At 47.4% G+C, this 27,268-nt stretch overlaps 1 protein-coding gene across 4 annotated transcripts in view; it reads left to right on the top strand.

Annotated features, from left to right (window-relative positions):
• The window catches only part of AP4E1 (adaptor related protein complex 4 subunit epsilon 1), an 822,644-nt gene that overhangs the window by 160,543 nt on the left and 634,833 nt on the right, over positions 1-27,268 (top strand). For all 4 annotated transcript variants that reach the window (XM_069624813.1, XM_069624815.1, XM_069624816.1 and 1 more), the window contains 2 exons: positions 4,940-5,013; positions 16,142-16,263. In XM_069624813.1, the coding sequence (XP_069480914.1) occupies positions 4,940-5,013; positions 16,142-16,263 (196 nt within the window). The remainder of the gene's footprint in view (positions 1-4,939; positions 5,014-16,141; positions 16,264-27,268) is intronic.

Raw genomic sequence — 27,268 nt, 5'->3', positions numbered from 1 at the left:
CGCGACCTGCATTCTCCTGCCTCACCTAATATACCACAATTTAACTTCAAGCCTCTCTCTATTAATGACGTGAAGCTGATCATATTTGAACTTAAACCTTCTAACTGCCAAGGGGATTTATGCCCTGCCTCGCTCATCAAGGAGGCGGCCAATGAACTCGCACCTTTCATCACCTCATTTATCAATGCATCTTTTGATTCCAGTACAGTTACCACTAATCTGAAAGATGGCTGGGTACCCTCACTGCTTAAAAAAAAAACCTTCACTGGACCCGAACAACCCATGCAACTACAGACCAATCACAACGGTCCAGTTCCAGCTAAAAATAGCGGACCGTTTAGCCTACCTCCAGATTCAGCACACGTAGAATCAAACAATCTGTTAGGATTAAGACTATCAGGATTCAGACCTAGACACAGGACAGAGACGGCGCTCATTGATTTAAAGACACAAATTAAAATCCTAAAAGATCAGGGGAAATCTGCCTTGCTTCTACTACTCGACTTATCAGCGGCATTTGACTTAGTGAATCATGAAATTCTATGCAAACATCGGTCATCTGCTGCACACTACTCAAACCATGCTAACCTTTGGATTAAATCCTTCCTTAGCAACAGGTCTATGAGGGTCTTTGCACCTTCTGCATCTGCCCTACCAACACCAGTCACTTGTGGAGTCCCTCAAGGATCTTGTGTATCCCCAACTCTCTACAATGTGTTCACTAAACCTCCATTTGACATACTTGACTATCTGGGTGTCACGTACACTAATTATGCGGATGACACCCAGATACTCATCCCCATTACTGGTGACTACACTGTAGATGGCAAAACCCTCAATGCTATCTACAGTACTACTCAAATGTGGATGGCTAAGCATGGTTTATGTCTTAACAACGACAAAACCAAACTACTCCTCCTTGGCTCTCCATCCAAACTGAACAGATTAGGGACCCTCTTCAACTCCTTTAACATCGATGGCAACACCATCAAGGTATCTAATGATGTGAAAACTTTAGGAATATACTTTGACTCAGCACTCACACTCACAAGACAGATGAATGCATTAGCATCCTCCACAGCCTACCGTTGCAAGCTCATTACAGCCTGCCATCCCTACCTGAGTTCAACCAACTGCATCTCAGTGGCTAGACCCTGAGTATTATCTAAGCTCGACTACTGCAATGTGCTCTACATGGGCACATCCCAACAGAATATGAACAAAATGAAAGTGATGTAAAATAACGCAATCAGATCAGTATGCAACATCCCTAGGAAACATCACATTACTGCAACCAGACAGAACATAAAATGGCTAAACATTAAGCAGAGAATAGAACTAAAGACTCTCTCACTTACTCACAAGTACCTCAATAACAAGGACCCCATCTATCCGACACCTTCTCACGCCATACTTCGACGCGACCCACCAGAACAGCACAATCACATTGTGTTGTCATCCCACGATTCAACCAACAACGTCAATCAATGTTAATGTTAGTGCACGGTACAAATATCCTTTAACATTATCACCACCGGAGTGGTCCCCTGGCGCTCTGGAGGCTCTGGGAAAAAAGGGAAGGGAGGGTTGAGTTAATGGGATAAGCTGGAAAAGTGCAAGAGAGCAGTGATGTGCTGTTGGCAGCCTCAGCCCGGTGGGTCCGTTGGCTGGGCTTGGGGTGTTTTCGGTCGGTAGTCGTTGTGTGCTGTTGTGCGAGTCTGTGTGGTTTGTTTTGTTGCGGTGTAGTGAAGTTTGTGCGACCACAACAAACATTATTCAACTGCCTTCAAACATTATTCAACTGCGTTTGAATGTTTATACATAACTGTATTGCTTGTTTTATGTATAGGTCATTTCCTAATGTCAGCAGACTGTATTGTTTCCGTTATGTATGTGTCGCCTCCTAAATGCTTGTATAGTTTATGCCTGTGTAACATGTAAGTTCTAGCGCCCAGTTGCCCCAGGGCTCGGCTGCGCTTTACAAATAAATAAAATACAAACACAAGTCCTTTCGCCATTACTCCTCAGTTGGAAGAGCGAGAGGACAGGCTGATCAGAGGTCAAAGAACATTCCGTTGTGGTGGATGCGGAAGAGGTGCAAAGCCCTACCAAGCAGCAGCATCTTTACCATCAGCCGCTGCTTCAGCCGCCTCAAAACCTTTCTGATGTCTTGACTAACGACAATCTGTGGGAGGCAGACTGTCACAGCATCTGAAAGAATGGCGAGGTATTACTTCGGATGCATGGGCGCTGGAAACAGTAGCCCGAAGTTACTGCCTCCCCTTCATATAGAGACCTCAGGTTCATCCACCGGAAGCCATTCGCTAAATGTTCGAGACTCATTCCTGTTGCAGGACATTTTGACCCTGCTAGAGAAAGGTGCTATAGAACCAGTACCTGTGATGGAGAGGAACAAAGGATGGTATTCTCCCTATTTCCTAATCCCCAAGAAAGACAGGACTGAGACTTACCTTGGACTTGAGATACTTGAACAAGTTCCTTGGGAAGGACAAATTCAAGATGATCACATTTTATCAGACCCTTCGGGCCGTCCACCTCCAGGATTGCATGGTATCATTGGACCTTCAGGAGGCTTATTTTCATGTGCCAATCCATCACAAGCACCGGAAGTACCTGAGGTTCACCGTTGGCGGTTCTCATGGTCCGTTTCGAGCTGTACCATTCAGGCTAAGCTCTGCTCCGAGGGTTATCACCAAGTGAAGGAGAGTGGGGATTCACGTCTACCTGGACGATTGGTTGATCAGGGCACGTTCAACCGAACACGCCCTGGAATATCTCAGTGTAACCTGCCACTTCCTTCACAGACTGGGCTTCTCCCTCTGCAAGAAGTTCCTCATGATACCATCTCAAAGACTCCAGTTTATCAGAGTAGTCCTGGATGCATCCCTAGGAAAAGCCTCGCCACCAGAGGTGAGGGCTCAACACATGCAGATGGTAACCAAATTCCAGAATGCCCAGCGTCTTCCGTCCTTTGACTTTTTGAGGTTGCTTGGCCTCATGTCATCCTGCATTTTCCTGGTGCCAGAGGCTCGCCTGAGAATGAGATCCCTTCAATGGGCTCTTGGACACAGTGGTCTTAATTCTCAGGCAGGATGTCAGATCTACTTCAGGTACCGAGCAGGGTCGCACAGTACCTCCTGCGGTGGACCTGCGAGGACAACATTCTGAAGGCAGAACCTTTTTGGCAACCATGGCTGGAGATAAAAGTAGTAACGGATGACCCGCTCACAGGGTGGGGAGCACATGCCAACGATTTGACAATATGTGGCCGTTGGTCTCCATCAGAGTCCAAACTACACATCAACCTTTTGGAGCTGAGGGCATTGACTAGCGCTGAAGGCCTTTATGCACTCTCTATGGGGAAAGAATGTCCTGATAATGACTGACAACACAGTGGCCATGTACTACCTCAACAGGAGAGGATGTGTATGGTCACTACTACTGTTCAGAGAGGCAATGTAGCTCTGATTCTGGGCAATTCAAGAAGGAATCTCCTTATCGGCGGTTCACCTAGCTGGAGAGGAGAACACAGTGGCGAATGCTCTGAGCAGGCAGAGCATGGTCTCCCACGAGTGGGAACTAGCTCAGAAAGTCCTTCAAGAGATCTTCACCCTTTGGGGAACCCCGCAAGTGCATCTGTTCGCGACCAGTGTCAACCGGAAGTGCAAACTGTACTGCTCCAGGGAATTTCCCCCAAGGGGAGCTCTAGGAGACGTGTTTGTAGTGGACTGGGGCTTAATGACTCATTCCACTAGGGGCAAGGCAACTTCCTCTGGCCTTCAGAGGGGAGTTCCGATACAAGATATCTGTGAGGCAGCCACATGGTCTACAATTCATATGTTTGCAAAACATTATTATTTAGATACCTCTAACAACAAGGGACAGTTCTGAAAGGCAGTTCTATGCTTTATCCTTGACAAGTAATAAAATTCAGAAATTCATACACAGTCCTCCAAAAATGTAATACTGCTTTGGCAGTTTTTAATGAGTTGAGCAATACGTGGGAGGGCAAAATCATTAGAAGAACAAGGTTGTACCCCTGGTAACGTTCTTTCGATTGGATGTTCCTCCCACGTATTCCTCCTCGACCCTCCCAACCTTCCCCGCTGTAGAATTTCCAGACAGTAAACAAACTGTACGCTCTTTTAGAGTCTGATGCATTTAAAGGCATTTAATAAGGGCGGTAATTCTACATGGGGGTGGCGTAAAAACAGAACTGAAGCCAACAGGCGCTGCGCATGGTAAATGTACTTGACGAGATGGAGGCCCTCGATGGACATCGGGTCGACAGTGTCGCCGAACAGGGCCCTCTGCCGAGAAGAAATAAGATTTCTGAAGCTGGATACGAAAAATATAAGATGAGGACTACGTGGGAGGAACATCCAATCGAAAATACGTTACCAGGGATAAGTAACTTCTTTTTTTTCACCTTCTTTGCCATGTGTGTGCCTCCAGCAACATCATTTCATCAAGTGTTGCAAACGTTTATTAAACCAGATTCCTGTATTCAGTACGAGTAGACCAGTCAGGCTGCATTCCTTTAGATGAGTGCGTTGAATTCATGACTGATTGAGGGCAAGTGTATTCATTCTGATCGTCCTAAAAAACGAGTTGGTGCCATTTGTACGCAAAGACCTATTTTATAACTATGCCTTTCTGAATATCGGCTTGACAAACTTAAGAAATTCTAAGAAAGTGTTATTAAAATTAATGTAAATGATGTACACTGCAGCTAGTTATAATTATACATGTTCCATTATTATTAGAGAAAATGGAGCGTGTTTTTAAGCTCACAAACAAGACCAGGAGTAAAGCACTATGGTTCTGTCAAATCAAAATGTTAAGTCGTACGTAACCGTGCACACGGTTTCGAGTGTCCCCTCTGAAAGCAATTATCTATTTTCTTCTTTTGTTTTAGGTTACTTGGCTGTTTCTTTATTTTTACATGAAAATCATGAACTGTTGGTGCTGCTGGTCAACACTGTTTTGAAGGTACAGTGACAATATATTCACGGTAAAAAGGCTGATACATTGATGATCTTTCACTTTTGTCTTGTTAATTAACCAGGACTTCTTCCAAAATGGGAAGTCTGCCTAAGTCTCCAGCCTGTTTGGCATTACCAGGGCCATGCCTTAGGTAGCTAGTTACCACCCAAGTCAGCGAATATTGGACCAGTGGTATGGGGAGGATTTTGTGGTCACCTTGCCCTGGTTGTTTTCACTTTGTAGGGCAGTCACAACGCTTCACAAAGCGCTGACTGGTTCCCCTTTGGCCTATCAGGGCAAAGTCACCTGGGAACCTTAAGTGCTGATGCAGACCCTCACTGTAGTGTTCACCCGTTTAGAAGAGGTTACCCTCTCCATGTGACCAACCTTAAAGTTGAACCTAGCCAGACATAAATCCCAAAGGGTGGAAAAGAAGATTCTCTTTAAGTGAGAACCTGTCTCTGATGAGAGGTTGCAGAGGCCAGCACTATGATTACCACTTCACCCGGTATGGCAGGAAGACTTTCTCTATGTATGCAGAACCGTGGAAAAAGTAATGGTCCTGCGGATACAGTGGTCCAAGTCTGCAACATTACAAGCACAAACACTGTCACCCAGGAAACAGCGGTTCTACTGCATGGTACTTGAGCATGAAATCAAACAATATGAAAAAAAAATATCCTGCTTCCCAGATGCACACGGCCAGGCCTGGATCACACAAGACCGGAAGCTTACTAATTTGATTTCCAACAAACTATCTGCATGTTAGGGACAGCACAGCCTTTAGTATAGTGCAGGCAGCTACAAGATAGAGCTGAACTACAGATCTAGACTGGGCCAAAACCCTGAGCTCACACCAGACTCTGCTGCGATCAGGACAGGTAGCCAATCACATCTCTCCTTACATCAACGCTCACACGTGCACATTCACAGCTTAAGGCATACCCTGAGGAAGAAAGAAAACTGCCATAAGAAGGGCCAGCCTCAGTTGTAAAGTGTGGTCTACAAGAGGTTGGACCTCAGGGGAAGCTGATACCACAAGAGCAGTGGAAGAAGTGGAAGCGAGAGAGGCTGAAGAGGCAGGAAAGGGGGTGGAAGTGGTGGGCTAGAGGAGCTGGGAACCTCAAGGGCAGAGACACAGGAGAAGGAGGCGGGAGTAGTTGGAAAGTCCCAATGGCATGTGGTTACATAAGGGTGAAGAGCGAAGGTAAGGAGGTTGTAGTATCAGATGGACTAGAAAATGAAGTGGTTACATAAAGTGTGGAGAGTGAAAGAAATGAGTGGTAGTTACAGGAGAGACTCAAGAGAAGGGGGTTACTTGAAACTAGAACCGACACAGGGGTGGTAGATGTGGGAACTGTGGCGTGCTAGGGGAAGGAGTTGGACAAAGGGGTGGCGTGGTATGAACATTTCTTTATTAAACAATAAGCAAAAAGCCCTAACTCCCTATTCCAAAGGGTATTCCCTACCTTACTATGAAAAACTCAGATGCTCGTTGTGGGGGTGGTTGTCCAAATGAAAATGTCCTGTGCTCTGTTCAAAACTACCTAACTCTAGCCATACCACTATATATATTTCTGATGTTTGTTAATCTGCTTAGAATCACATGCTGTGCATAGGTCCGACATCCAGTGGTCACTGCGGAGTATTGCATTTTGTTTTTCGTAGTCGAAAAGGGACGTCGACAAGGCGTGTCTGAAACACTATCCCTATAGTGACGTGCGTTGTACCCACAATCCCTCACGCGTCGAGGTCCCTCAGATTGTTTTTTTCCGCCCAGCTACTGGTCGTCTTTACGCGGAGCTCCTCGAGAGACATTGCAAATTTCATCTCCTCGACCTTTGGTCGTTTTCTCATTCATATTAAACACATACTCCCTCCCTCGACGCAGTTGTGAAGCTGTTCTCCGCCGAGCAAGATCTTCGACGGAGGGTCGAGCGGAGGAGATCCTTCGGCGTTGCCGAACACGTGGCCTGGCCTCGCAGGCCATATACAGTAGGGAGAGTGGGGTCGTGGGACATCTCTGGTTCTTTTCTGAGAATGCCTTTCCCTTTCCCCTTCCTTTCCCTTGTGGGGGTTATCACGATTTATTGCCTCGGCTATGGAGAGGACACCCTTTAGATTTTGCCCGCTTTGCAAAGGCAAATTTACTTGGAAGGACAAGCATTCACGGTGTAACCGCTGCTTGCCCCTCAATCACAAGGAGGAAGGTTGCGCGGCTTGTCGCCTTCTTAAGCCTAAAACTCTAAAAGACCGTAGGGTTAAAAGGTGGGCGGCCTACGTGATGTCGAAGGCCGAAGGTTCACCCGCCGCTGCTACCACCGACAGTGACGAGGAACGTGATAACACGACCTCCGCTACGGAAGTCGAAAACCCCTCTAAGGAGCGCTCGCGCGCTTCGTCGTCTGTCCCCGTCCCCGACGGGCTCGGCTCACGCCCTGCTTATGGGGATGAACACCCCGGCGACATTGACGCACACAAGAACTCACTTAAGCACACAACCCACGGCTCTTCTTCGTCTAAGACGAAGAGAGCTTCTGCGCCCAAGGAGACGCAGGTTCCACCGGCGGCCTCCTCGGACCGTTCGGGTTCGAAGCCCCTCTCGCAACCGCAGCCGCGACCAGCGACTGGGCTTTCGGCAAATAAGGGCGCCGCCCCCAAACCATCGGCCGGCGCGCATCAACAAAAGGCGCATACCGCCGTAGAGCGATCGACACCCGTAGCGTTGAAAACGCAAGCTTCCGCCGACAAACGAGTCGCCGACAAACGAGTCGCCGAGAGCTTGGCGAGGATCGCTGTAGCCGACGCCCAGAAGCGTACGCCGAAGGACACGTCGAGCGCTACGCACAAGTCGAAAGGCACGCCGAAAAAGCCCGAAGGAAGGCAGGGACTACCCCCTTCAGTCGCGGGGTCACCCAGCACACCTGAAGGCTTTCGGAGGGCGACGGGACACTTTCCTCGACGCTTTGGGAGAGGTCGAGCGGTTTCCAGCTAGATGACTCTATTTTTCCCCCGCCAGACCGCTCTGGGGTACCCCATGAAACCATGGAAAGACTCCACCTCTGTATGGAGAGGATGGAACGGTTTATTAATACCAGACCTCTCAAACTCCCAAGAGGACTAGAGAAGGGCCTCAGGAGGACCCCAGGGCCAAAAATCCGAGGCTAGTCGATCCCCAGCAGGACACAGCCTCAGACTTCCATAATGTGTACTACCTCACTGGGGAGGAACAATACTTGGAGGAGGAGGATGATTTCATGGACGATGAAGAAGGACAGAACCAGGAGGAATGTCTGGAAGACAGGCCAGACATTATAGAAGAAGGCTTCGGAGAAAACCCAGAAGAAGGACCTTTGCACCCCTGGCAATCCCCATCAGTATATTCCGACACTGATGTCCTAAACCTAAATCCTCCTGACAATTCACCGGTTAGGAACACTTCTTCAATTGACGATCAGCCCACTTTCAATGCACTGTTGCGCAGAGCAGCAGCACATTTCGAACTGGACACTGGGGAGCTCTCTCCAGAATTAGACTTTGTGGAAAGAGTAATTAAAGAGAAACCCCCGGTCAGCCAGACCATTCCCCTCCTAGCTTCAGTGAAGAGAAGAATCATCCCTTCGCTGGCCACTCCCGCATTGATCAGAGGGGTCAATCTGAGAATTGAAAAACTTTTCACTCCTTCACCCTCAGACCCGCTCTACATTAGGGGACATTCCATTCCGGATTCCCTAGTAGTATCTAATACTAGAAAGAGGGCAGGGGTACCACTTTCCACCAGTGAGGCACCCCCTGACAAGGAGGGCAAAAGGCTATATGCCCTTGCAAAAAGAGTAACTTCCTCGGCTGCCTTCTCAGCAAGAATTGCGAACAACAATTCTTTGCTTGCTAGCTATGCAGACGTGTAGTGGGCCAAACTGCGCAAGGACGCCGAGGAAGCACCGGAGCCTTTACGTACACGCCTACTTTCAACTATTGGCGAAGGAACCCAGGTGAACCAGAGCATTGTAAAAAACTCTCTGGACGCGGCAGAAACAGTGGGACGTTCCCTGGTGCAGGGAATACTCCTAAAACGCCATGTATGGCTGCGCAACTCAGGGTTTAAACCGGAGACACAGGCGTCTTTAATAAATAAACCTGTGGAAGACTCTAACCTCTTCGGAAAAGCGGTGGATGAAGCTCTAGAGATGGCTAAAAAAGAGTTCGATACTATCAAGACTCTTGACCAAATCTCTAAGCCCACTACCAGACGCGGCTATGGCAACAAACGCTTTTTTCGTGGCCAACGCCAACAACAACAACAAAGTCAGCATCAACAATACCCTGCCACCAATTACCAGACCAATAGTGGGCAGTACAGCCAAAGAGGCCAACGCCGGGGTAAAGGGAGAGGTCGGGGATCCACCCCCAGAGGCTCCCAAGCCCCCAACAACTCTAAGTGACGTGAAGATTCGCGTCCCCTCCCATGCAACACCGGTCGGGGGCCGGATAACATCCTTTCTTCCTGCATGGGAGGAGATAATGTCAGACCGTTGGGTACTTTCCACCGTAGCCCACGGATACTGTATCGAATTCAACAGTTCCCCATCCTACAGACCCCCGAGGGGACATCGCATGACACCGGAACATCTTGCCATCCTTCTCCAAGAAGTACAACTACTGCTGGAAAAAGGAGCCATAGAGGTCGTGCCTCTATCTCAGGTAACGGAAGGTATTTATTCAGTGTACTTCCTTGTACCCAAAAATGATCTAACCATGCGCCCTGAATTAGATCTGCGCCCAGCGAACAAGTTTATCAAACCCCAAAAGTTTCGTATGGTAACCTTACAGGAAGTGATCCCACTGCTTTCTCACGGAGATTACATGACAACATTGGACATGAAAGATACATACTTTCATATTTTAATGTTGCCAGCGCACAGAAGATACCTCAGGTTCATGATAGAGGGCAAACACTACCAGTTCAAAGTGCTACCCTTCGGCATAGCATCAGCACCAAGGGTATTCACGAAGGTGCTGGCAGTGGCAGCGGCCCACCTGCGCAGGTTGTCCATCCCAGTTTACCCTTACCTCGACGACTGGCTCATAACAGGGGATTCTTACGAAACATGCTTCTCCAATACCCAAAAGACGGTAGACCTTTTGTTCCAGTTGGGCTTCTCCATCAACGAAAAGAAGTCCAGTTTAGACCCCAGTCAAATCAAGCAATTCCTAGGGGCTCTAATTCAAATAAAGAACGGCCTCGTCTTCCCCTCCAAAGAGAGGGTCCAAAACATGCTGTTTCAGATCCCTCAATATGTGACCGGTCGAGAGGTGACGGTACGCAAAGCAATGCGCTTGCTAGGAATGATGGCGTCGTGTTTTTATTTGGTACCTCACGCGCGCCTGCGCATGCGCCCAATGCAAGAGTGGCTCAACAGCCAGTGGTGTCAGGCCAGCGGACTATGGGAGGATCTAGTAGTGGTCTCGCAAGACTTGGTTCTCTCGCTACGGTGGTGGACAAAGGAAAACATGGAAAAAGGGAAACCCTTTGCCACACCCGTGGCGGAAGCCACTCTAACCACAGATGCATCCCTCACAGGATGGGGGGCGCACCTATCCCATCAGACTGCTCACGGAGTGTGGACTCCGAACGTAGCATCCAAACACATAAATCTACTGGAACTACTAGCTGTGTTCAAGGCGCTAAGAGCCTTCCAGGAACACCTACAAGGCAAAACAGTAATGGTCCTTACAGACAGCACCACAGCCATGTACTACATCAACAAGCAGGGGGGCACCCACTCTCCAGGCCTGTCCAAGCTGGCCCAGAATATATGGAAGTGGGCTCTCAAACAGGACATGTTCCTACTATCACTACATGTACCCGGGGAACTCAATCTGCTGGCAGACAGACTCAGCAGAGATTTCCCCCTGCCCGAAGAGTACGAATGGCGCCTGCACGAAGACATCGTCTTCGACGTCTTCACACAATGGGGATTCCCAGAAATAGACCTGTTTGCAACCCTGGAAAACTCACAATGCCTAAGTTACGCCTCCAGGTACCCCCAGAACCAATCCAAGGGGAACGGTCTGTTGATGCAATGGTCAGGGAAATTTGTTTACGCTTTTCCCCCGACTCCCCTTCTCAACAGGGTGGTGCACAAGATGCACCAGGAACAAGTAACCATGATACTAGTGGCCCCAATGTGGGCCCGTCAACCATGGTTCGCTCACTTGATGGCGATGTCTCTATCTCCCCCAGTGAGACTCCCCTGCCCGTACAACATGCTGTCTCAGGACAAGGGCAGGACTCTGCATCCATGCCCCCAGAACATGAACTTAGCAGCTTGGCTCCTGAGATCATAGAGTTCGGACATCTACAGCTCCCGCAAAGATGCATGGACATCCTCGGGGAAGCCAGAAAACCTAACACTCGCCACTGCTATTCTAGCAAGTGGAAAAGATTTGTCATCTGGTGCAGGAGTAAAAGCATCAACCCTATTGACTGCTCTCCCACACATGTTGTTCTATACCTGACCCACCTTTTGGATTCAGGTCTAGTGTTTAACTCCATTAAAGTCCACCTAGCGGCACTTTCTGCATACACCACTTCCCAACTCAAGGTATCGTGGTGGAAAATCTCTCTTATAAAAGCCTTCATGGAGGGAGTAAAGAGAATACATCCCCTGATAGCTGACCCAGCTCCCGGATGGGACCTTAATGTGGTACTTACCAGAGTCATGGGCTCTCCATTCGAACCCATGCACAAAGCATCTCTTAAACACCTCACTCTTAAGACTGCTTTTTTAATAGCTATCACCTCCATCAGGAGAGTAAGTGAACTTCAGGCTCTTTCTATTCTAGACCCCTTCGTTACAGTTCACAGAGATAAGGTGGTTCTACGCACTCACCCTAGGTTGCTCCGAAATTTATTTCTAAATTCCACGTAAACCAATCTATAGAACTACCAACGTTCTTTCAAAATCCTTCCAATTTGGGAGAAAGGACTCTGCACACACTAGATGTACGCAGAGCGGTCATGTTCTACATGGAAAGAACCAGAGCACTGAGGAAGACTAATCAGTTCTTCGTCTCGGTGGCAGCAGGAAGAGAAGGAGATGCGATTTCAAAGTCCACTATTTCTAGATGGATTGTTCAATGCATCACTCTCTGCTATACTCTTGCTAAGAGAGAACTGCCTTTTAGGCCAAGAGCACACTCTACTCGAGGCACGGGGGCATCCATAGCATTCATTGCAAATGTTCCCCTTGAGTCCATCTGCAAAGCGGCTACCTGGAGTTCTGTGCACACCTTTACAAAACACTACTGTCTAGATGCACACTCTAGATCTGACTCCCAGGTGGGACAGGCAGTATAACGACACCTTTTCTCTACTGTTCCTTCTCATAACCCACCGCCAACTCCGGGTACTGCTCGCTAGTCTATGCACAGCATGTGATTCTAAGCAGATTAACAAACATCAGAAGACAATGCATTACTTACCGTAAAAGCATTTCTGATGGTTGTATCTGCTTAGATTCACATGCGCCCACCCTTCCTCCCCGCTCGGATGGAAGGAACATAGACTTCCTTTATATCTCTCTCTCTTTTCTGTACTCACTCACGTCTAGAAGGCTCCCTCAGGGCAGAAAAATACAAACTGAGGGACCTCGACGCGTGAGGGATTGTGGGTACAACGCACGTCACTATAGGGATAGTGTTTCAGACACGCCTTGTCGACGTCCCTTTTCGACTACGAAAAACAAAATGCAATACTCCGCAGTGACCACTGGATGTCGGACCTATGCACAGCATGTGAATCTAAGCAGATACAACCACCAGAAATGCTTTTACGGTAAGTAATGCATTGTCATATACACACACACACACAACGTAAAGAGCATCAGGAGAATGACCGACTCCCTTCTCCTGGTTCACTGGTGTCCATCTTGGTGATTGTATTTAAAGAGTCGTAGCTAAGAGTTCATGTTTCACAAGGATATAGAATACCAGGAGGATGACTCCCTTCTCCTGGTCCAGTGGTTAAATGTCTTGACAATGTATTTGGCAACCGTTGCCCTAGTTTCTGAATCTACTTTACAGACTTTTGTTCTGGCTTCTGAGTTAACAAACTGTGCGCTATAATTAGGAGAATGCTTTCCATCTCCGGTTCACTTGGATGTCTGGTAACAGTTCTTACGAAGCTTTGAGCTTCTCTTCGGCATCTTTTAGGTTTAGTTGAAATGTTACACTTGTAGTTTTTGTGGTTCAATCAGTCTTTGACAAAGTGTGTGACGAGTACTGAGATGCGGGAGATCACTCCTGAGGTTTAATTCACTTTGGTTGACTTTGCCACAGTCTTCCAAGACTTTGGTTATCTTCAGAACAGTTACTTCGACAAGGGAGATCCCTCCTGATACCTTGATAAGCTTTGCAAGAATTCCTGAGACGAGGGAGATCATGCCCAATGCATTTGTTACTCTTCCCCCAAACCATTACCGAGTCTACCGTGGTTCCAGTTAACTCTTTCTTCCTGGGACCACCTCGCCAGTTCTTCCTGGGACGTTGGGGCTGCTTTTCTGTTTGTCACCGCTCTTTCCTCGCTTCTCTCTACCCCTCTTCGGTTCTGCAGGGCCTCCGCTTCACCGTATCAGCGTTGTTAAGGAACCTACCGGTCCACCTCACTAAGGTCATGCCACTGCCAACTGGATTATCACTTCTGTATTGGTCAAGCCTCCTTCTAGTTCCCGAGGATTCCTCCAACCTTCCAGCCATGTTCTCTCGACCGAGGACCTGCTTCTCCATTCAGTGTCTTAGTTGCTGGGTTTGAACTTCGCGGGCAGGAGTGTCTTCACATTGCCTTCACTCTGGTTTCTCTGATTCCCTTTCAGGCAATACTTTGTTTTCTGGTCTATAGCTGGTTCCTCCCCAGCACCATGTCAACATACCCTGTCTGTACCGATGATGCACTCTTCAGGCCTCCTCGGGGCCACTTCTTCTCAGTACTTCGGAAGTCACGTGAAAGGGTAGTTTGTATAACTCCTGTAATCTTCTTCACAGTATTTCCGTAAGACCATGAATTAGGTTTTACCGAAAGAAAAGGAGGAGTGTCACAATAACATACAATGGTACTGCCAGAGGCTTTTTTTTACAGATCTTATGGATTTCGGGGACTCAAAGGTAAGAGGGTTAGGGAGTTCCACCATGGTGTGGGAGTCATCCGCATGAGGGATTTCCCACCCTGTGAGGTTCTCTCGCTTTATACGACCCCTAGTGGGAATATCTGGTAACAGCCTCTTCTTTCTTACCTCACGGGAAAGGGCTCCCCCATGTGGAGAAGTGACGTGATCCCACGATTCATCACAGAAGCCAGTAGGAGGTGTTTGCAAAAGGTGTAGAGGAAGAGCAGGAGGGGCTAGTTGCATGAGAGATCCAGAAGTACACAATAAGACCATGCAGAGAGAGAGGTGATGGTAATAGGAGTGGAGCAGGAGAAGGAGATGAGATCTGCCATGGAGAGTAGGTGTCTCATTACGAGTTGGACGGTCCATCTAAAATGTGTGCTAATGCAGCAGGAACTGTTACCGCCGCCGTATTACTACATGGCCTAATTATAGTTTTGGCAGTGGGGTTGAGGAAAAACCCAAAAGGCTAGAGGGAAGTCTGCCACCTTACCACCAAAATGCACCAATTTTGGCAGAATTACCCTACTGCCTGTGGTAATTACACCAAAATTCCTATGGAATCAAAAAATGGGAACTAACACTGCTATACTGCCATTGTAATCTGGTGGTAATTCCACCGGACCAAGTGGCGGTAACGGTATTACGGTTTGGCAGTATTCTGGCAGTCAATCCACCGAAATACAACCAAACCCATGAGGTCCTCAATGTAAGGAGGGGACGTTGGTAACAATAGGATCAGAGACGAGACCGACGGAGGTGACCACATTGAGTCAGAGGTGGTAACTTTGGAGGTAGGACCTGGACTCCCAAACCTTACAGCAGGCTTGCTTTGGACCAACCTCCTGTGATATTTTGCCTTTTATAAGCAGAGGAAATCCTACCCTTCATCTCTGAGCTTTCAAGAATAACGAGAAGAATTCACAGGGCCCTTTGTTGGGGATACAGTCTCACTTCCAACTCATCATGTCTTCTGTCTGCATAGGACATGCTTGCTTTTCCAGGTGTATTCAGTCCCTTGCCCACCTTGTTTTCTTTCCAAATACTATTTCTCCCTCTGGGGCAGTACAACCATTCATTGATAATCGTGATTGTTTAACATCCTTATTCAGACATGAAAGAAAGCAGTTGGTTATGCGTCAAAGATTTGTAGTCTCTTTAACATGGTTGGGATTCAAAGCAGCCTTTTTAAACATGGGTTCTTTCACACCATTTTCTCTGCTCAGGAACGCAGGTAGGTGTTTCTAATATTAGAAACTGCTGTGCCCCCCCACTCCTATATTTGGGGTTTGGCTTACTATTCTGCTGATGTGTTTGATTAACAATTTACGTCCTTTGACTGATAAGGACACTTTACTTCCCTGTGTTCTAGTTTTCCATCATGCATATATTTGTAATAATCGTGAACACCCTTGCCTTCTCACCTACAAGCCAAAGAGAGGTTATGGATTGGAAAGGGATACTCTCTAGCAGTGCAAAACATGAATTAGTGGATGAGGGCTAAGTGACCATGCAGTACGTTGGGGTGGGGCGCAAATAGCTCTGCTTCATTTTGTTTCAAGTATATATAGACTTTTTTTGTTGTTTCCCTTTTTGTTTCTAAAATTCCTTATATTAAGGTACGTTTAAACACTGCCTTCACCCTATCCCACACCTCAAAAAGCAAACCCTAATTAATGAACAAATTAGCCTTTTGGGGACATTTGTTTTATTTCAAATATACTTTTCACTTGTTAGATCTGAATCTTGCACCTTTGTAAAGATAGTTGTGTGTTTATTGATAATATATATGTTGGAAAACTTGCATTTCAGGTAATTAACTTTGCTTTACTGTACAGATAACCTGTTCCTCTGACCTAGGCCATTGTATGTCAATTTGTGGATGGGTTCATTTTCTCATTATCGGGTACCTTAAAAATATTGTCCTGGTGATTTTGTATGTTCAAAGGTTCTCTATACATTTTTTTCAGGACTTGCAGAGTACTAACCTAGTTGAAGTGTGTATGGCTCTTACCATCGTCAGTCAAATATTTCCCCGGGAAATGATTCCAGCAGTTCTTCCACTGATCGAAGACAAGTTAAAGCATTCCAAGTAAGTGTTGGAGTGTGTGCAAAGAGAAGTATGGTGTTGTGCTTTTTATACAGTTCTGACTTTCCTATTGTTATAGTACCAGTTGCTTTAAAGAATAGTAATTAATTTGTGTTATTGATAACTGACATTCATAGTAACACATTACCCATGTAACATTTTAACCAAATGGTCTTGCCGCTCATTTTATCTGCCGGGAAGGTTCAATGGAGCAGTGCACCATTCCTAGGGCTGGACTGAAAATGAATGTGTTGGTTTTGTGTACAGCTTTCCTCTTAATTCAAAATTCCTATTTTGGGGATTCTAGGGACACATTCTTGGGCCCTCAACGTTTTGCTCCCCCTACCCCCCCTGTCATTTTTGGTTCTTTTAGTTTCTTTTTGGTGGCCAGCTGGTCTTCTCTTGAAGTCCTCTTGCCATTATGTCCCTTCTTACCTTCTATAAGTGTATAAGTATATAGTATTGGGTCACCCCTACGATGCTTGTACCAGGGATGCATCTCATGCTCCCCATTTTTGCCTTAAGTGTGATTGTCACAGGTTTTGAGGAGTCGGTAGGGGGTAGCTATACTATAGTTTTGTCTTCACCAAAGATGCAAGCCATTTTACTGGCTGTACTATTTTGGGGTACCAATTGGTTTTTTTAAATCCTCCTGTAATACCCTGGCCCCTATGGGCCTTGTTAGCTAGGGTGTTATACATATATGAGAACTATACAAATAAAGACAAGACACATTAGGAGTTTGTTTAAAGCTTGTATTAGATGTGTAGGTGTTTTACATAGACTGACGTACCTGACTGTACCATGTTCCCCACCATGGGGGACACATGGAACCTTGAGGCTGAAGGACAATGGCAGGTCTCCCCTGCCAACCAACAGACATGACATGGACTCACCTGGGAGAAGAAAAGGAACCGTTGAAAAGTGACAGTTGAAGGAGGGAGTGAAAAGAGAAGGACAGAGATGGCAAGAAAGAGCCCAGAAAGAGAGGAAAAATATTAAACGCTGCCTGGAGGGTCACTTCCTCGAGCAACCCCCCAGGGCTCTCTGAACTTGCTGGGCTGTGTCTATCAGGTATAGGTATCTCTTACCTATATTAATGCATCATCAAACATGGAATGAGTAAATAGATGGGGGTAGGTTATATTGAAGGAATTTGATATGTCTAAGGATTGCACTTTCTTTTATATAAAAGCTCATATGGGCATTAAAACTCTCCCCTGGTGTACTGTGCCTTTATTAAGACCAAGGAACTCAGCATTGTGGCCCATCTCCTGAAGTAACATCAGTTTTGTTTGTCTGTTTCTCAGTGCCCCACCAGCGCAGCTGGTCTGCGATGGTGGGGTGGTGTCAGTAGGCTTTTTTTCCTGGCCTGGAGTAAGTGCTCACCCAGGGCAGGAAAAAAATATAAATAAATCTGGGGCTACACTCCTCTCGCCCATTTTGTGTTTCACGACTTCCTTTGTTCCAGGCTTACCGTGAGGTGGCTTAAACATGTCCATTCTGACCATGTGGGCTCTTTGTGCGCCCATTATTGCAACCTCGAAATTGGTCCTAACTGGTTTAGGCCAGTATACGTCCCTGTAGTATCTCTTTAACGTCCAGTGCAGTGGCTAAGTTTAAGAGGCAGCCCTAGTGACCAACCAGAATGTTTGGTTATCTGATCCTTTTCCCCCAGCGCATTTTAGTGATTGCCTGGCTTGGCCTTTGTGCAACAGTATTTAAGCTTTGTCCTGCCCTATGGCACGCTATTGCCTCCCTTTTCCTGTAACTTGGAGGTGGCCGGCCATTCAGCCAGCCTGCTGAAGGAGTTTTCCTTCGCATCCTGCTTTTGCCATTTTTTTTTTTTTAAAGCTCTCACTTAGTAATGCTTGCATGTATCCTCACGTCTGCTAGGTGGAGCCCTTCACTCTGGAACTGGTTTTTGGGTGGTTTACTGCTGCATCCCATCGTTTGCTTCCAGGATGTTCCACTTGGCTGTGTGTTGCTGCTGGAGCCATTAGGGGTGCTGACTTCATCGCTTTGCCAGATCGTCATCTTAAGATGCCAGAGGGTGCCTGCATCCATTGCCCCCTTCCTGGGACCTTTGCTACTGTGCTGCTGACTTTTTTTGATTGGAGCCATTTTCACGGGTTCCTATATCTTCTGGGTACTCATTGACGAAATCTCTGCAGGCTTCGGCGTCCAAGCTCTTGTTAGTCTTTGTTCCTTTTCTGGGTCACATGGATCATTGTTGGCCAAGGGTACAAGTCCCTGGCAATCAAATTCACGGCATCTGAGTTGATGATTGCTCATTGGCCAATTCCAGCGATTGTAGAGACCTACACATTTAGAATCAAAAGCACACCAAAGGGTCTACACGCTCACCTTCTAAGAGCAAAGCCATATATTGCTTGTTATAGACCTGTTACCTTAATGAACATTTGCAAGGCATCCACCTGGGCCACGCCACACTGATTTTGTAAGCATTTATCTTTGGATACTGCTTCCAGGAATGATAACGCGTTTGGACAGGTTATCCTAAAGAAATGATTTTGATTAAAAAAATTATATATTCTTAGCCAAGCACCCAATTAGTAGGAATACTCTGGAATCTCCTATTTGTATTGAAGAAGGGGGACGGTTTGTAGGATATTGACAACAATACTCACTGTCGGGACAAATCTACTTAATCCAGAGTCCCATTTCCTTCATATGCACTACCTCCTTCCTCATTAATAAGCTTCCAAGTCTGACTAGGTAAAGTGACTGACTGGGCGCGAGGGGGAGGTGCCATGAGGCGGCGTAGCTGGCGCGTCATGCAGCACAATTCTAGAAGGAGCTGCAATGCAACAGGATCCATTCTCTGCGTTGTCCCACCAGAATGACTAAGAACGGGATTCTGGATGAAGAGCACAGTTGTCACTACAGTAAGTGACGCTTTCATTATGGCTTCCTGTCCAGTGAATGCATACATTTTTCAAATTCGTATGTTGCTGACTTAATTCCCTTGCTAAATACTTATTTTTTTTTTTATTTTTTTTTATTTGTGTATGTTCATTTCACTTTACAAAAGGACGAGAAGATAGCTTGCGCAGAGAAAACAAAGACAAAGTCCAGTGGCTACACAAGGGGTGTGGGACCGTCAACCCTCTATCCTCTGCATAGTGAGTTGCAGTATTTTGATTGATGCTAGTAACCAGGAGGTTCGATCCCCTCCTATCAGTCTGTTCCAGCAGGTGTCTTCGTCCCACCCATATTCCTCTGAGCTGAAGTGCTTTATGTAGGCCGATCTCAGGACTAGGGTTTCTGGGCATGAGATCAATAGGTGCCTGATGGATTATGTATTGGCGTTGCACAGACAACATATGTTGGAGTCAGATAGGCCTCGGATGTTTAGAATCTCGTTGGTTTCCAGCAGATTCAGCCTGGTTCTTAGCATGTAGTTTCTTGCCCTCCTATTTGGGAATTTTCGGCGATATTGCATCGGCTCATTTAGTTTAGAGAGCGAGGGGGGAAGATGGAGAAGAAGTTTATTTTTGGTGACTAGGTCTTGAGTCTGGATCCAGTCTAATTCTTTCAATTTCTTGTAAACTCTCAGAGGATTTTTAATGAGGTCTGCTTCCGTGCACGTCACTGATTCCAAAAGGGACGTGGTTTTGCCTTTCCAGGTTTTCAGCATTTTGACTTTGCCACTTTGTAGTTCTTTATTCAACAGACCAAAGATTTGCTCACTGTCGGCCGTGATGCATTTCCTGAATAACCTAAGTGAGTTTAGGCTGACTGTTGCTGTTAGTGACAATAAGCTTAGCTCCTGGCGGATTGCAGCAATGGATGTGGACTTTGGAAGACCCAGGACTGTTTTCCAGAACTTACTCTCCAATTTTTGCCAAGTTCTTTCTGGGATTGTTGGCATAGCCTCAGCCCCATAGGTGATTGAAGGGACGACTTTTTTCTTGTAAAAGTCTATTACCGGGATGCACGAAAATTTACCAAATTTTGAGTCAATCGCCTTTGCTTGGGAGGCTAATTTCTTTAGCTTTGTTTCCAGGGTGATCTGCATGGATAGTTCGTTTTTTGAGGAGTCGATCTGGACGCCTAGATATTTATAATCGGAGACCCTCTCAATCTCTTTTCCCTCAAGGCGCCATTTGAATTTTTCAGAGGATTTGTTTTTCTTCTGTCCTCCTTCCAGTATCATTATTTTTGTTTTTTCTTGGTTTATTTTTAAGTTGTTTTCAGCAGTGTAGCTCAGGAGGTTAGATAGTTGTCTCTGGAGGCCGATCTGGGTCTGGTCCAGGAGAATTAGGTCGTCAGCATACAATAGGTGGCTTATTTTCGAGGATGCAAGAGCAGGTGGAAAAGTATGTTCCAGGTCTACTGAGTCCCCGTAATCGCCGATGTATGCAAGAAACAGTGCAGGAGCTAGCGGGCATCCCTGTTTTACCCCTCGCCCAGTCTGAATTTCGTCTGATAGGGCGCCTCTTTGGGAAAGTCGAACCCTGAGGGAAGTGTCCGTGTGGAGAGCTTTGATTGGTTGTAGTATTTCTTGTGGGCAACTCCACTCTCCAGTTTTTCCCATAAGCGGTGTCTGTCGACAAGGTCAAACGCCTGCGTGAGATCGATAAAGGCGATGAAGATTCGAGATTTTTTTTCCCAAGCTTTACTTTTTAGAGTGCTGATCGCTAAGATGTTCGCCATCATGCCCGTGTTTTTCTTGAAACCCGATTGGTATTTATCGTTGCATGAGGCAGATTCAGCCCAAGATTGAAAGCGGTTCAGAAGTAAGCTTCCAAAGACTTTGCCGATGCAATCCAACAGGGCAATTGGACGATAGTTTCGGGGGTCAGTGATGTCCCCCTTTTTATAGATGGGAACGATGATAGCTTTTGTCCAGGACGGCGGCAGGGATTTCTGCTCAGAGCATTTCTGAAAGATGGAGGCTAACAGTGTTGCCCATTCCTGACAGTTGTTTTTCAGGTCGATGTTTGAGATCCCGTCCGGGCCCGCTGCTCTGGAGATCTTCAGTTTTTTGATATGGTTGCTGATTTCTTGTCGGTCGTCCAGTTGGATCCAGGCTGACGTCTGGTCTGTGGTATCCCGGCAGATGGTTTGAGCGGGGGCTCGGAAGACCGAAGAGAAGTGCCTGATCCATTTATGCTCCGGCATGGCGTTGATTGTAGAGTTGTTTATTGAAGGCACCGCAGATTTCAGCAAAGACCAAAATTCTTTGGCTTTGTTGCCATTGATGGCTTTTAGCATAATTTCGGCATCTTGTTGGTATAGTCGGTGACGGTGTTCTTTCACCCATGATTTATAGGTTACGATTGCCGATTTTAGTTTTTCTTTATTTGACGGATCGTTACCTAATTGTCTTTTGAGTTTTCGGAGCACCCTTCGTTTTGTCACCAGGGTGGAATCATAAGCATGCTTTGGAGGTGCAGAGGCCGGGGCTTTCTGTTTTACGTTCGTTCGATGTTTTAACAGCAGAGGTACGTAATCGAGACTCTTTACGCCCTTAGATCTTTCTTCCCCGGTGTAGTTTGCCAGCAGAGATTTAACCGCTCGAGTTGTCAGGTTTAGGCGGTTTCCACGGGCGTTTGATTCCACTTCCATGGTGTAGGGTTCAGGCGCCTTGTGGTGGTTTACCAGAGACATCGTCAGCTGATTGTGATCGCTGGCTGTGGTCTGTCGGACTTCAAAGGTTTGTACTTTGCTCAGAAGGGGTCTGGATACGTAGATGTAATCTATGGTCGCTTTTAGTGAGCCTTGTTCCCAGGTCAGCAGACGATTTTCATTTGGGAAGACGAAGTTCAGGTTTTCGAATTTTCTGGAGGACATCAAGGAAGACCATAGGTGACCTCTTTTCAATGCTGTTGTGGTTTGCGAGGATGCGTCCAGTGTTCGCACTTCCTTGGGGCATTTGGCGTTCAAGTCCCCACAGATGATGATTGAAGAGACCTGTCGTGTTGCTTGAATTTCGTCGACCAGGTTTTCCATCGTTGAAAGGTAGGACTGGTGGTTTATTGCCGCTGGGTTCCAGTAAGTGTTACTCACTGCTATTTGTGATGGACTGGAGGAGGGTTTTTCAGCCCATTGGAGTAGTACAGCTAATATTGAGAGATTTGCTTGAAGGGTAGACTTAAGGGTCAACCCGATTCCCTGTCGGCAGGCCAAAAGGAGACCTGATGTCGGCCGACCTAGGGCTCCTTTGTTGGCTGGGGCCAGGATTGTATCGTAACCATCCATAGCTGGATTTTGTCTGAGCCAGGTCTCTTGGAGACAAATGATGTCGAATGAGGCTAAGTTTGCGTCACCCGTTGTGGTAAGATGTAAGTCTCCTCTCGTGTTCCATGAGCAAAGATGTAGTGATGATGTGAGGCGGTCGACATTCCGTTTTCCCATGAGTTCGGCAGGCCGACCTGCGAATTGCTATTTGAATTGAGTCCCGTGGGATAGGGCCTTTGGTAGCCAGGCCCACAGCCCCTGTAGTTTCGCGGCTGATTTTGAGGCTGTAGAGGCGCTGTCTGTTGGGGCTCCGATGTTCGTCCTGTTACTTTGCGCCATAGACACGGTCTTAGTCAAGTTGAGTCGGTCTGCTTTTGGCTGTTGAAGCTTCGAGGTCGTCGCTTCTATGGGCTTTTGCGGCTTGACGTGTTTAATTTCTCGGTGGCTCTCATATGACTTTGAGGATGAGTTTACTACTGTTCGGGTGAGTTCTGGAAGTCTTCGTGGCTCCACTTTCTGCTCTTTCCCAGAGATTTTGTCCTTTCGGACCGATTTTCTTTCTGGGTTGGTTTTCTCCCCGCTTTGCGAATTTTGAGGATCTCTTTGCACAATATAACCTAGCGCAGCCAGGTCGTTTGTTGCGTCCGCGATTTTCGTCTTTGTGTGCTTTGAGACTGGGTAGATATAGGCTTTCGCTCTTTCATTAGAGTGGTATGGGTCGATGATTTTTAGATCGGAGGACTTGATCTTCCGGAGGGTTGGGATCAGGCTGAATAGCATGAGGATCCCTCTTCTATTCAGTAAGATGTCGTCGTCGTTTTCAGCGTGTTGTTCGAGCTTGATCGAGGACTCCCTCATGGAGCCGTGTCTTTTCCGGTGTTGTTCAGTCCTTGAAATGAAGTGGGGACGCAGGTGTTGCCCCCTTTTGTCGGTTTTTCTTGGCTCCGAATATGTGTCTTCTTTGGACTTTTGGTGGGAGTCCTGAGTTCGTCGTGTCTGCTGTGGGCTGTATTGGACGCTGGAGGCTGACTTTTTGCAAGTTGGCCCCTCGCGTGCTGGTGGATATGTGAATGACACCGCTCTGGAGCTCATAGGGCTACGGGAGGAAGCGGGTTTCCGACAATGGAGGATTTTCCTACGCTCTTCCAAGGTGATAAAATTGTGTGGCGAGTCCTCTTCTGACGATTCCTTTGGGTTTTCTTTTTTTGCATTTTGATCCACTTTAGGTGAAGGAGTCTGCGACTTTGATGATTGAGGCATTTTCTCATTTTTGTCAGGTGGTGGATCTTGGGTGTCTTCGAGGTGTTGAGAGATATTCATCAGAACCTCGTCTTCTAGGAAGTCCTCTAATGTTCTGGGGGAGGCTTTTGAAGTTGATTGGTTTGCGGCCGGACTCCGGGCCAGAGTTCTTTCTTTCTCTTTCTTTTTTGTTGGCCGAGAATTTATTCGCTTTGCTGAGTTTTGATTCTGGATTTCGGATTTTTCCCCAGAGGGTTTTTTTTTTTTTTCCGGTCTCGTACCTGTAAACAAGGGGTACGAGGGGTCTATCACCCTCACTATCGGTTTCGAGGGGAGCGAAGCATTGACTGTTTCATCTGTGATAACAATCACCTCTTGTGGTTCAGGAATTGGTAAGCCAAGGTCCGGTAGCTTGTTGGGGACTATGCTAGAGGGTGGAAGTGAATGTTGTGCTGAGGAGATTTGGCCTCCCTGTTTATCCCCCACGCAAGATGAGATGAGGAGGTTTGCCGTATCTTTATGGCCTTTTTCCATGACTTGCTTTAGGGTTTTGAATTTGTCGTCTAAGGCTGTGATGTATCCTTCCAGAAAAGTTAGTTTCGAGAGCATTGTAGCTTGCATCGCTGTGTTGTCTTTCAGATTTTCGGTGATGCCTTCATATAGTTTGGTAAACGGGTTCATTGCAATGGTGACAGCTGACATTATTGAGAGAAGATCTCTCTTGTGTTGCGTTGCAGGCTCCATTGGCGAACCCTGGGTTGGAGGGCACTGTTTAGGAACTGGCGAAAATGAGTTGGACTCGTTTAAGATCCGTCTTACTACAGGCGAAGGAGGTAAATCAGGTGGGCCACCACTGAGTCGCCCTGGTAGGTATGATTTTAGTGGAAGGGCGGTTGAGGCGCCGTCCCGCCGGGTGCCAATCGGCCGTTCCTTATTTGATCTGGGCCCGGCTGCATTGTTTGAGGGAGTTTCAGGTTTATGTTCAGTTTGCGGGGGGGTTGACCTCTGTGTTTCGGTGGCTTGATCTTGAGATGACTGTGGCCCTGTCTGCTCTGGAGTTTCGGGGAAAGCGTTTGGGTTCGGTTGGTTTGGCTGTAGGGAGTCTTCACTAACTGGTTGTGAGGCTTTGAGATTGACCAGAGCCGAGTTTTCCCTGGATGAGGCTGATTGCGTCGCGCCGACGAGCTTTTCTGTGGGTACGATAGCTCGGTTGGATTCTATGATTTGTTTCGGCGTAATTTCCCTATTAGATGTATGCTGGGGCCCCGATACTCGGTATACAGTCGGGTCAATTTGCTTTACTGGTTTCTCCTGTAGGGCCTGTTTCAAAGGAGAAGCAGGTTGTATGTTGTTTGCAGAGTTTTGGTGTTGAACACACGGATTTGTCGGTAGAGTTATTTTTCTCGCTTTTTCAGGGGGTTGGCACGTTTTTATTGCCTCCAGTATTTCCTCATCGGTAAGGTCCGCTTGCCTGGAGTGAGACTCTGGCGCGAAAGCATGAAAGAAGTCGGTTACGAGGGTGGCGACCGATGGTTTTGTTGATTTCGAGCCCCAGGGTTTTTTTAATGCTTGACCACTTTTTTGGTTTTTTGACGTCTGTAGCCTGGTTGTGCTTTTTTGTGTTTTATTTGTAAGTTTTAAGGGAGCTTTCTTCCAGGTGGGTCTTGAGTTTCCTGTGTCAGGGGACTCCGCCTCTTTCCTGGTGCGTTTTTTTTTTGTTTTTCGACTCTGCCAGGGACGTGAGCAGTGGTGGCGTGAACTCTTCCAGGCCTGGGACCTGATCTTCGTTTCCTGTAGTCCCTGAGGCTCTGTGCTCGTCTACTGAGTGGCGAGGAAAAACTTTTGGTAGCTTGCTAGAATGCACTTGAGCTTCCATTTGTAGTGACGCGTTGGTGTCTTGGTTGGCCTTGATTGAATCTGCGTTACTTTCGGGACCTCTGTGCTCTGCTGAGAGGTCTGTTGGACCATTTCGTGGCGGGCGAGGTGGCTGCGAGTCCTCCTCAGTGGGGGGCATGGCCTTGTGGCCGTCGAGCCCTTCCCACTGTTTGTCACGTCCTGCCGGGGGATGAGCGATGGAACCTGGCTCCTCCCCCAGAGAGGCCCGCGGGTGCGCAGCCTCTTTCGGGGCCATTTCCGGGGAGGCCGTTGCCGAGGGAGCAGGACTTCGTTCTCCCTCCAGGCCGACTCGCGGCGTTCGATCCGCGCTCTCCACCAGTGCGGACCTCTCCCCCCGCTCACGGTCCTCGATCCTCCCTCCGGAGGCCATCGGGTCCCGGGGCTGTGGGGGTGGGGGCCGCGGGCGAGAGCGCGCTGGCCGGGAGCTGGTGGGGGCCATGGCCAGAGCAGGGACTCATTGGCGCGGGCACAGGAGCGCCGACGGGGCGCCCTGAAGGTCCGGGCTCAATGGGCCCGGCGCCGAAGACACGGCCTCAGATGTCTGCCGATACGGGTCCTCTGCTTCCTCTGGGTTTGTTTTTTGACAAGTTGTTACAGGTTTTGATGTATTTGGCCCGGATTTTTCGAGAAGGTCCTGCTTCAACGGGCGTTTGCCAATGTTGCTATTGGGGTTTTTAAATGTTTATGGGGTGGGCCCAGCGGGTGGTGAGGTTGTACGCTGTGGTGTTGTAGGCTTTTTTCTGCAGCGGGGCGTGGGCACGCGCTTCGAAGCAGACGACCCTCCTGTATATCCGTAGAGTCTCGGTCCGTGGCTATGTCCATGGAGGTGGTGTCCGCTGATGGTGCAGCCATTTCAGTTGTTTCAGACGCGCACAGACTGCCACAGACTGCAACTCTGCAGCCAACTCCGCGGCCGCTCCGCGGCTGGGTGGGGGTTTTATGGATCCTCCCACGTATGAGGCTGGACACAATAGAGAGACTCCTGACTCTGGAGAAAGGGTTGGAGTGACTGCCACAGACTGCAACTCTGCAGCCAACTCCGCCTAAATACTTATTTCTGGAAGCATTTCTAGCTTGCCCTGGGATCCTCTTTGGTTTTGGAAGGATGACTTCCTATTCAGTATACTGTCGATTTGTTGCATCATTTATATAATGAACGTTTGTAAATCTGTTGGCCCCCAGAGAGTGATGCATGAAGATCTGTATGATTTAATTCAAGATCGAAGGTGCAGCATCACTGGCTTGCGTGACATAATTCTATGCTGCATGTACGTGTGCCGATTCCTTATTATTCTTTACTCTAGCTCCACTAGTAGTAATGTATGGTGAAAACAAGAGCTAATAATTTGCCTACTTCAGATCTGTTTTTCTTTTGCCTCTTGTGTGCAATAGAATCAGCGGGCGTTTTTCAAATTGTGAAACTAGTGGAAAGCGTATTCTTCCTGATGGATTTGAATGAATCCCCTAATTCTATCTTCCATTGTATGCCTTTTACTACCCTAGTTTTGCATATGTGCAGAAGGCCTTTTGTGGAAGTAAGTTCAAACCTTTCCACTCAAACAGCAGGTATTTTAGGGATACATTAACCAGCAATCAATCGGTCAGATTGCTCCATAAACTCTGTCTTGCAGCTCTGATTTGGGTTCAGCCTGCAGGTCGTGGGTTC

This window comes from Ambystoma mexicanum, chromosome 11, assembly GCF_040938575.1.
Source record: "Ambystoma mexicanum isolate Mex_15411 chromosome 11, UKY_AmexF1_1, whole genome shotgun sequence".
Classification (NCBI taxonomy): Eukaryota; Metazoa; Chordata; class Amphibia; order Caudata; family Ambystomatidae; genus Ambystoma; species Ambystoma mexicanum.
This window is presented reverse-complemented; position numbering and strand designations above follow the sequence as displayed.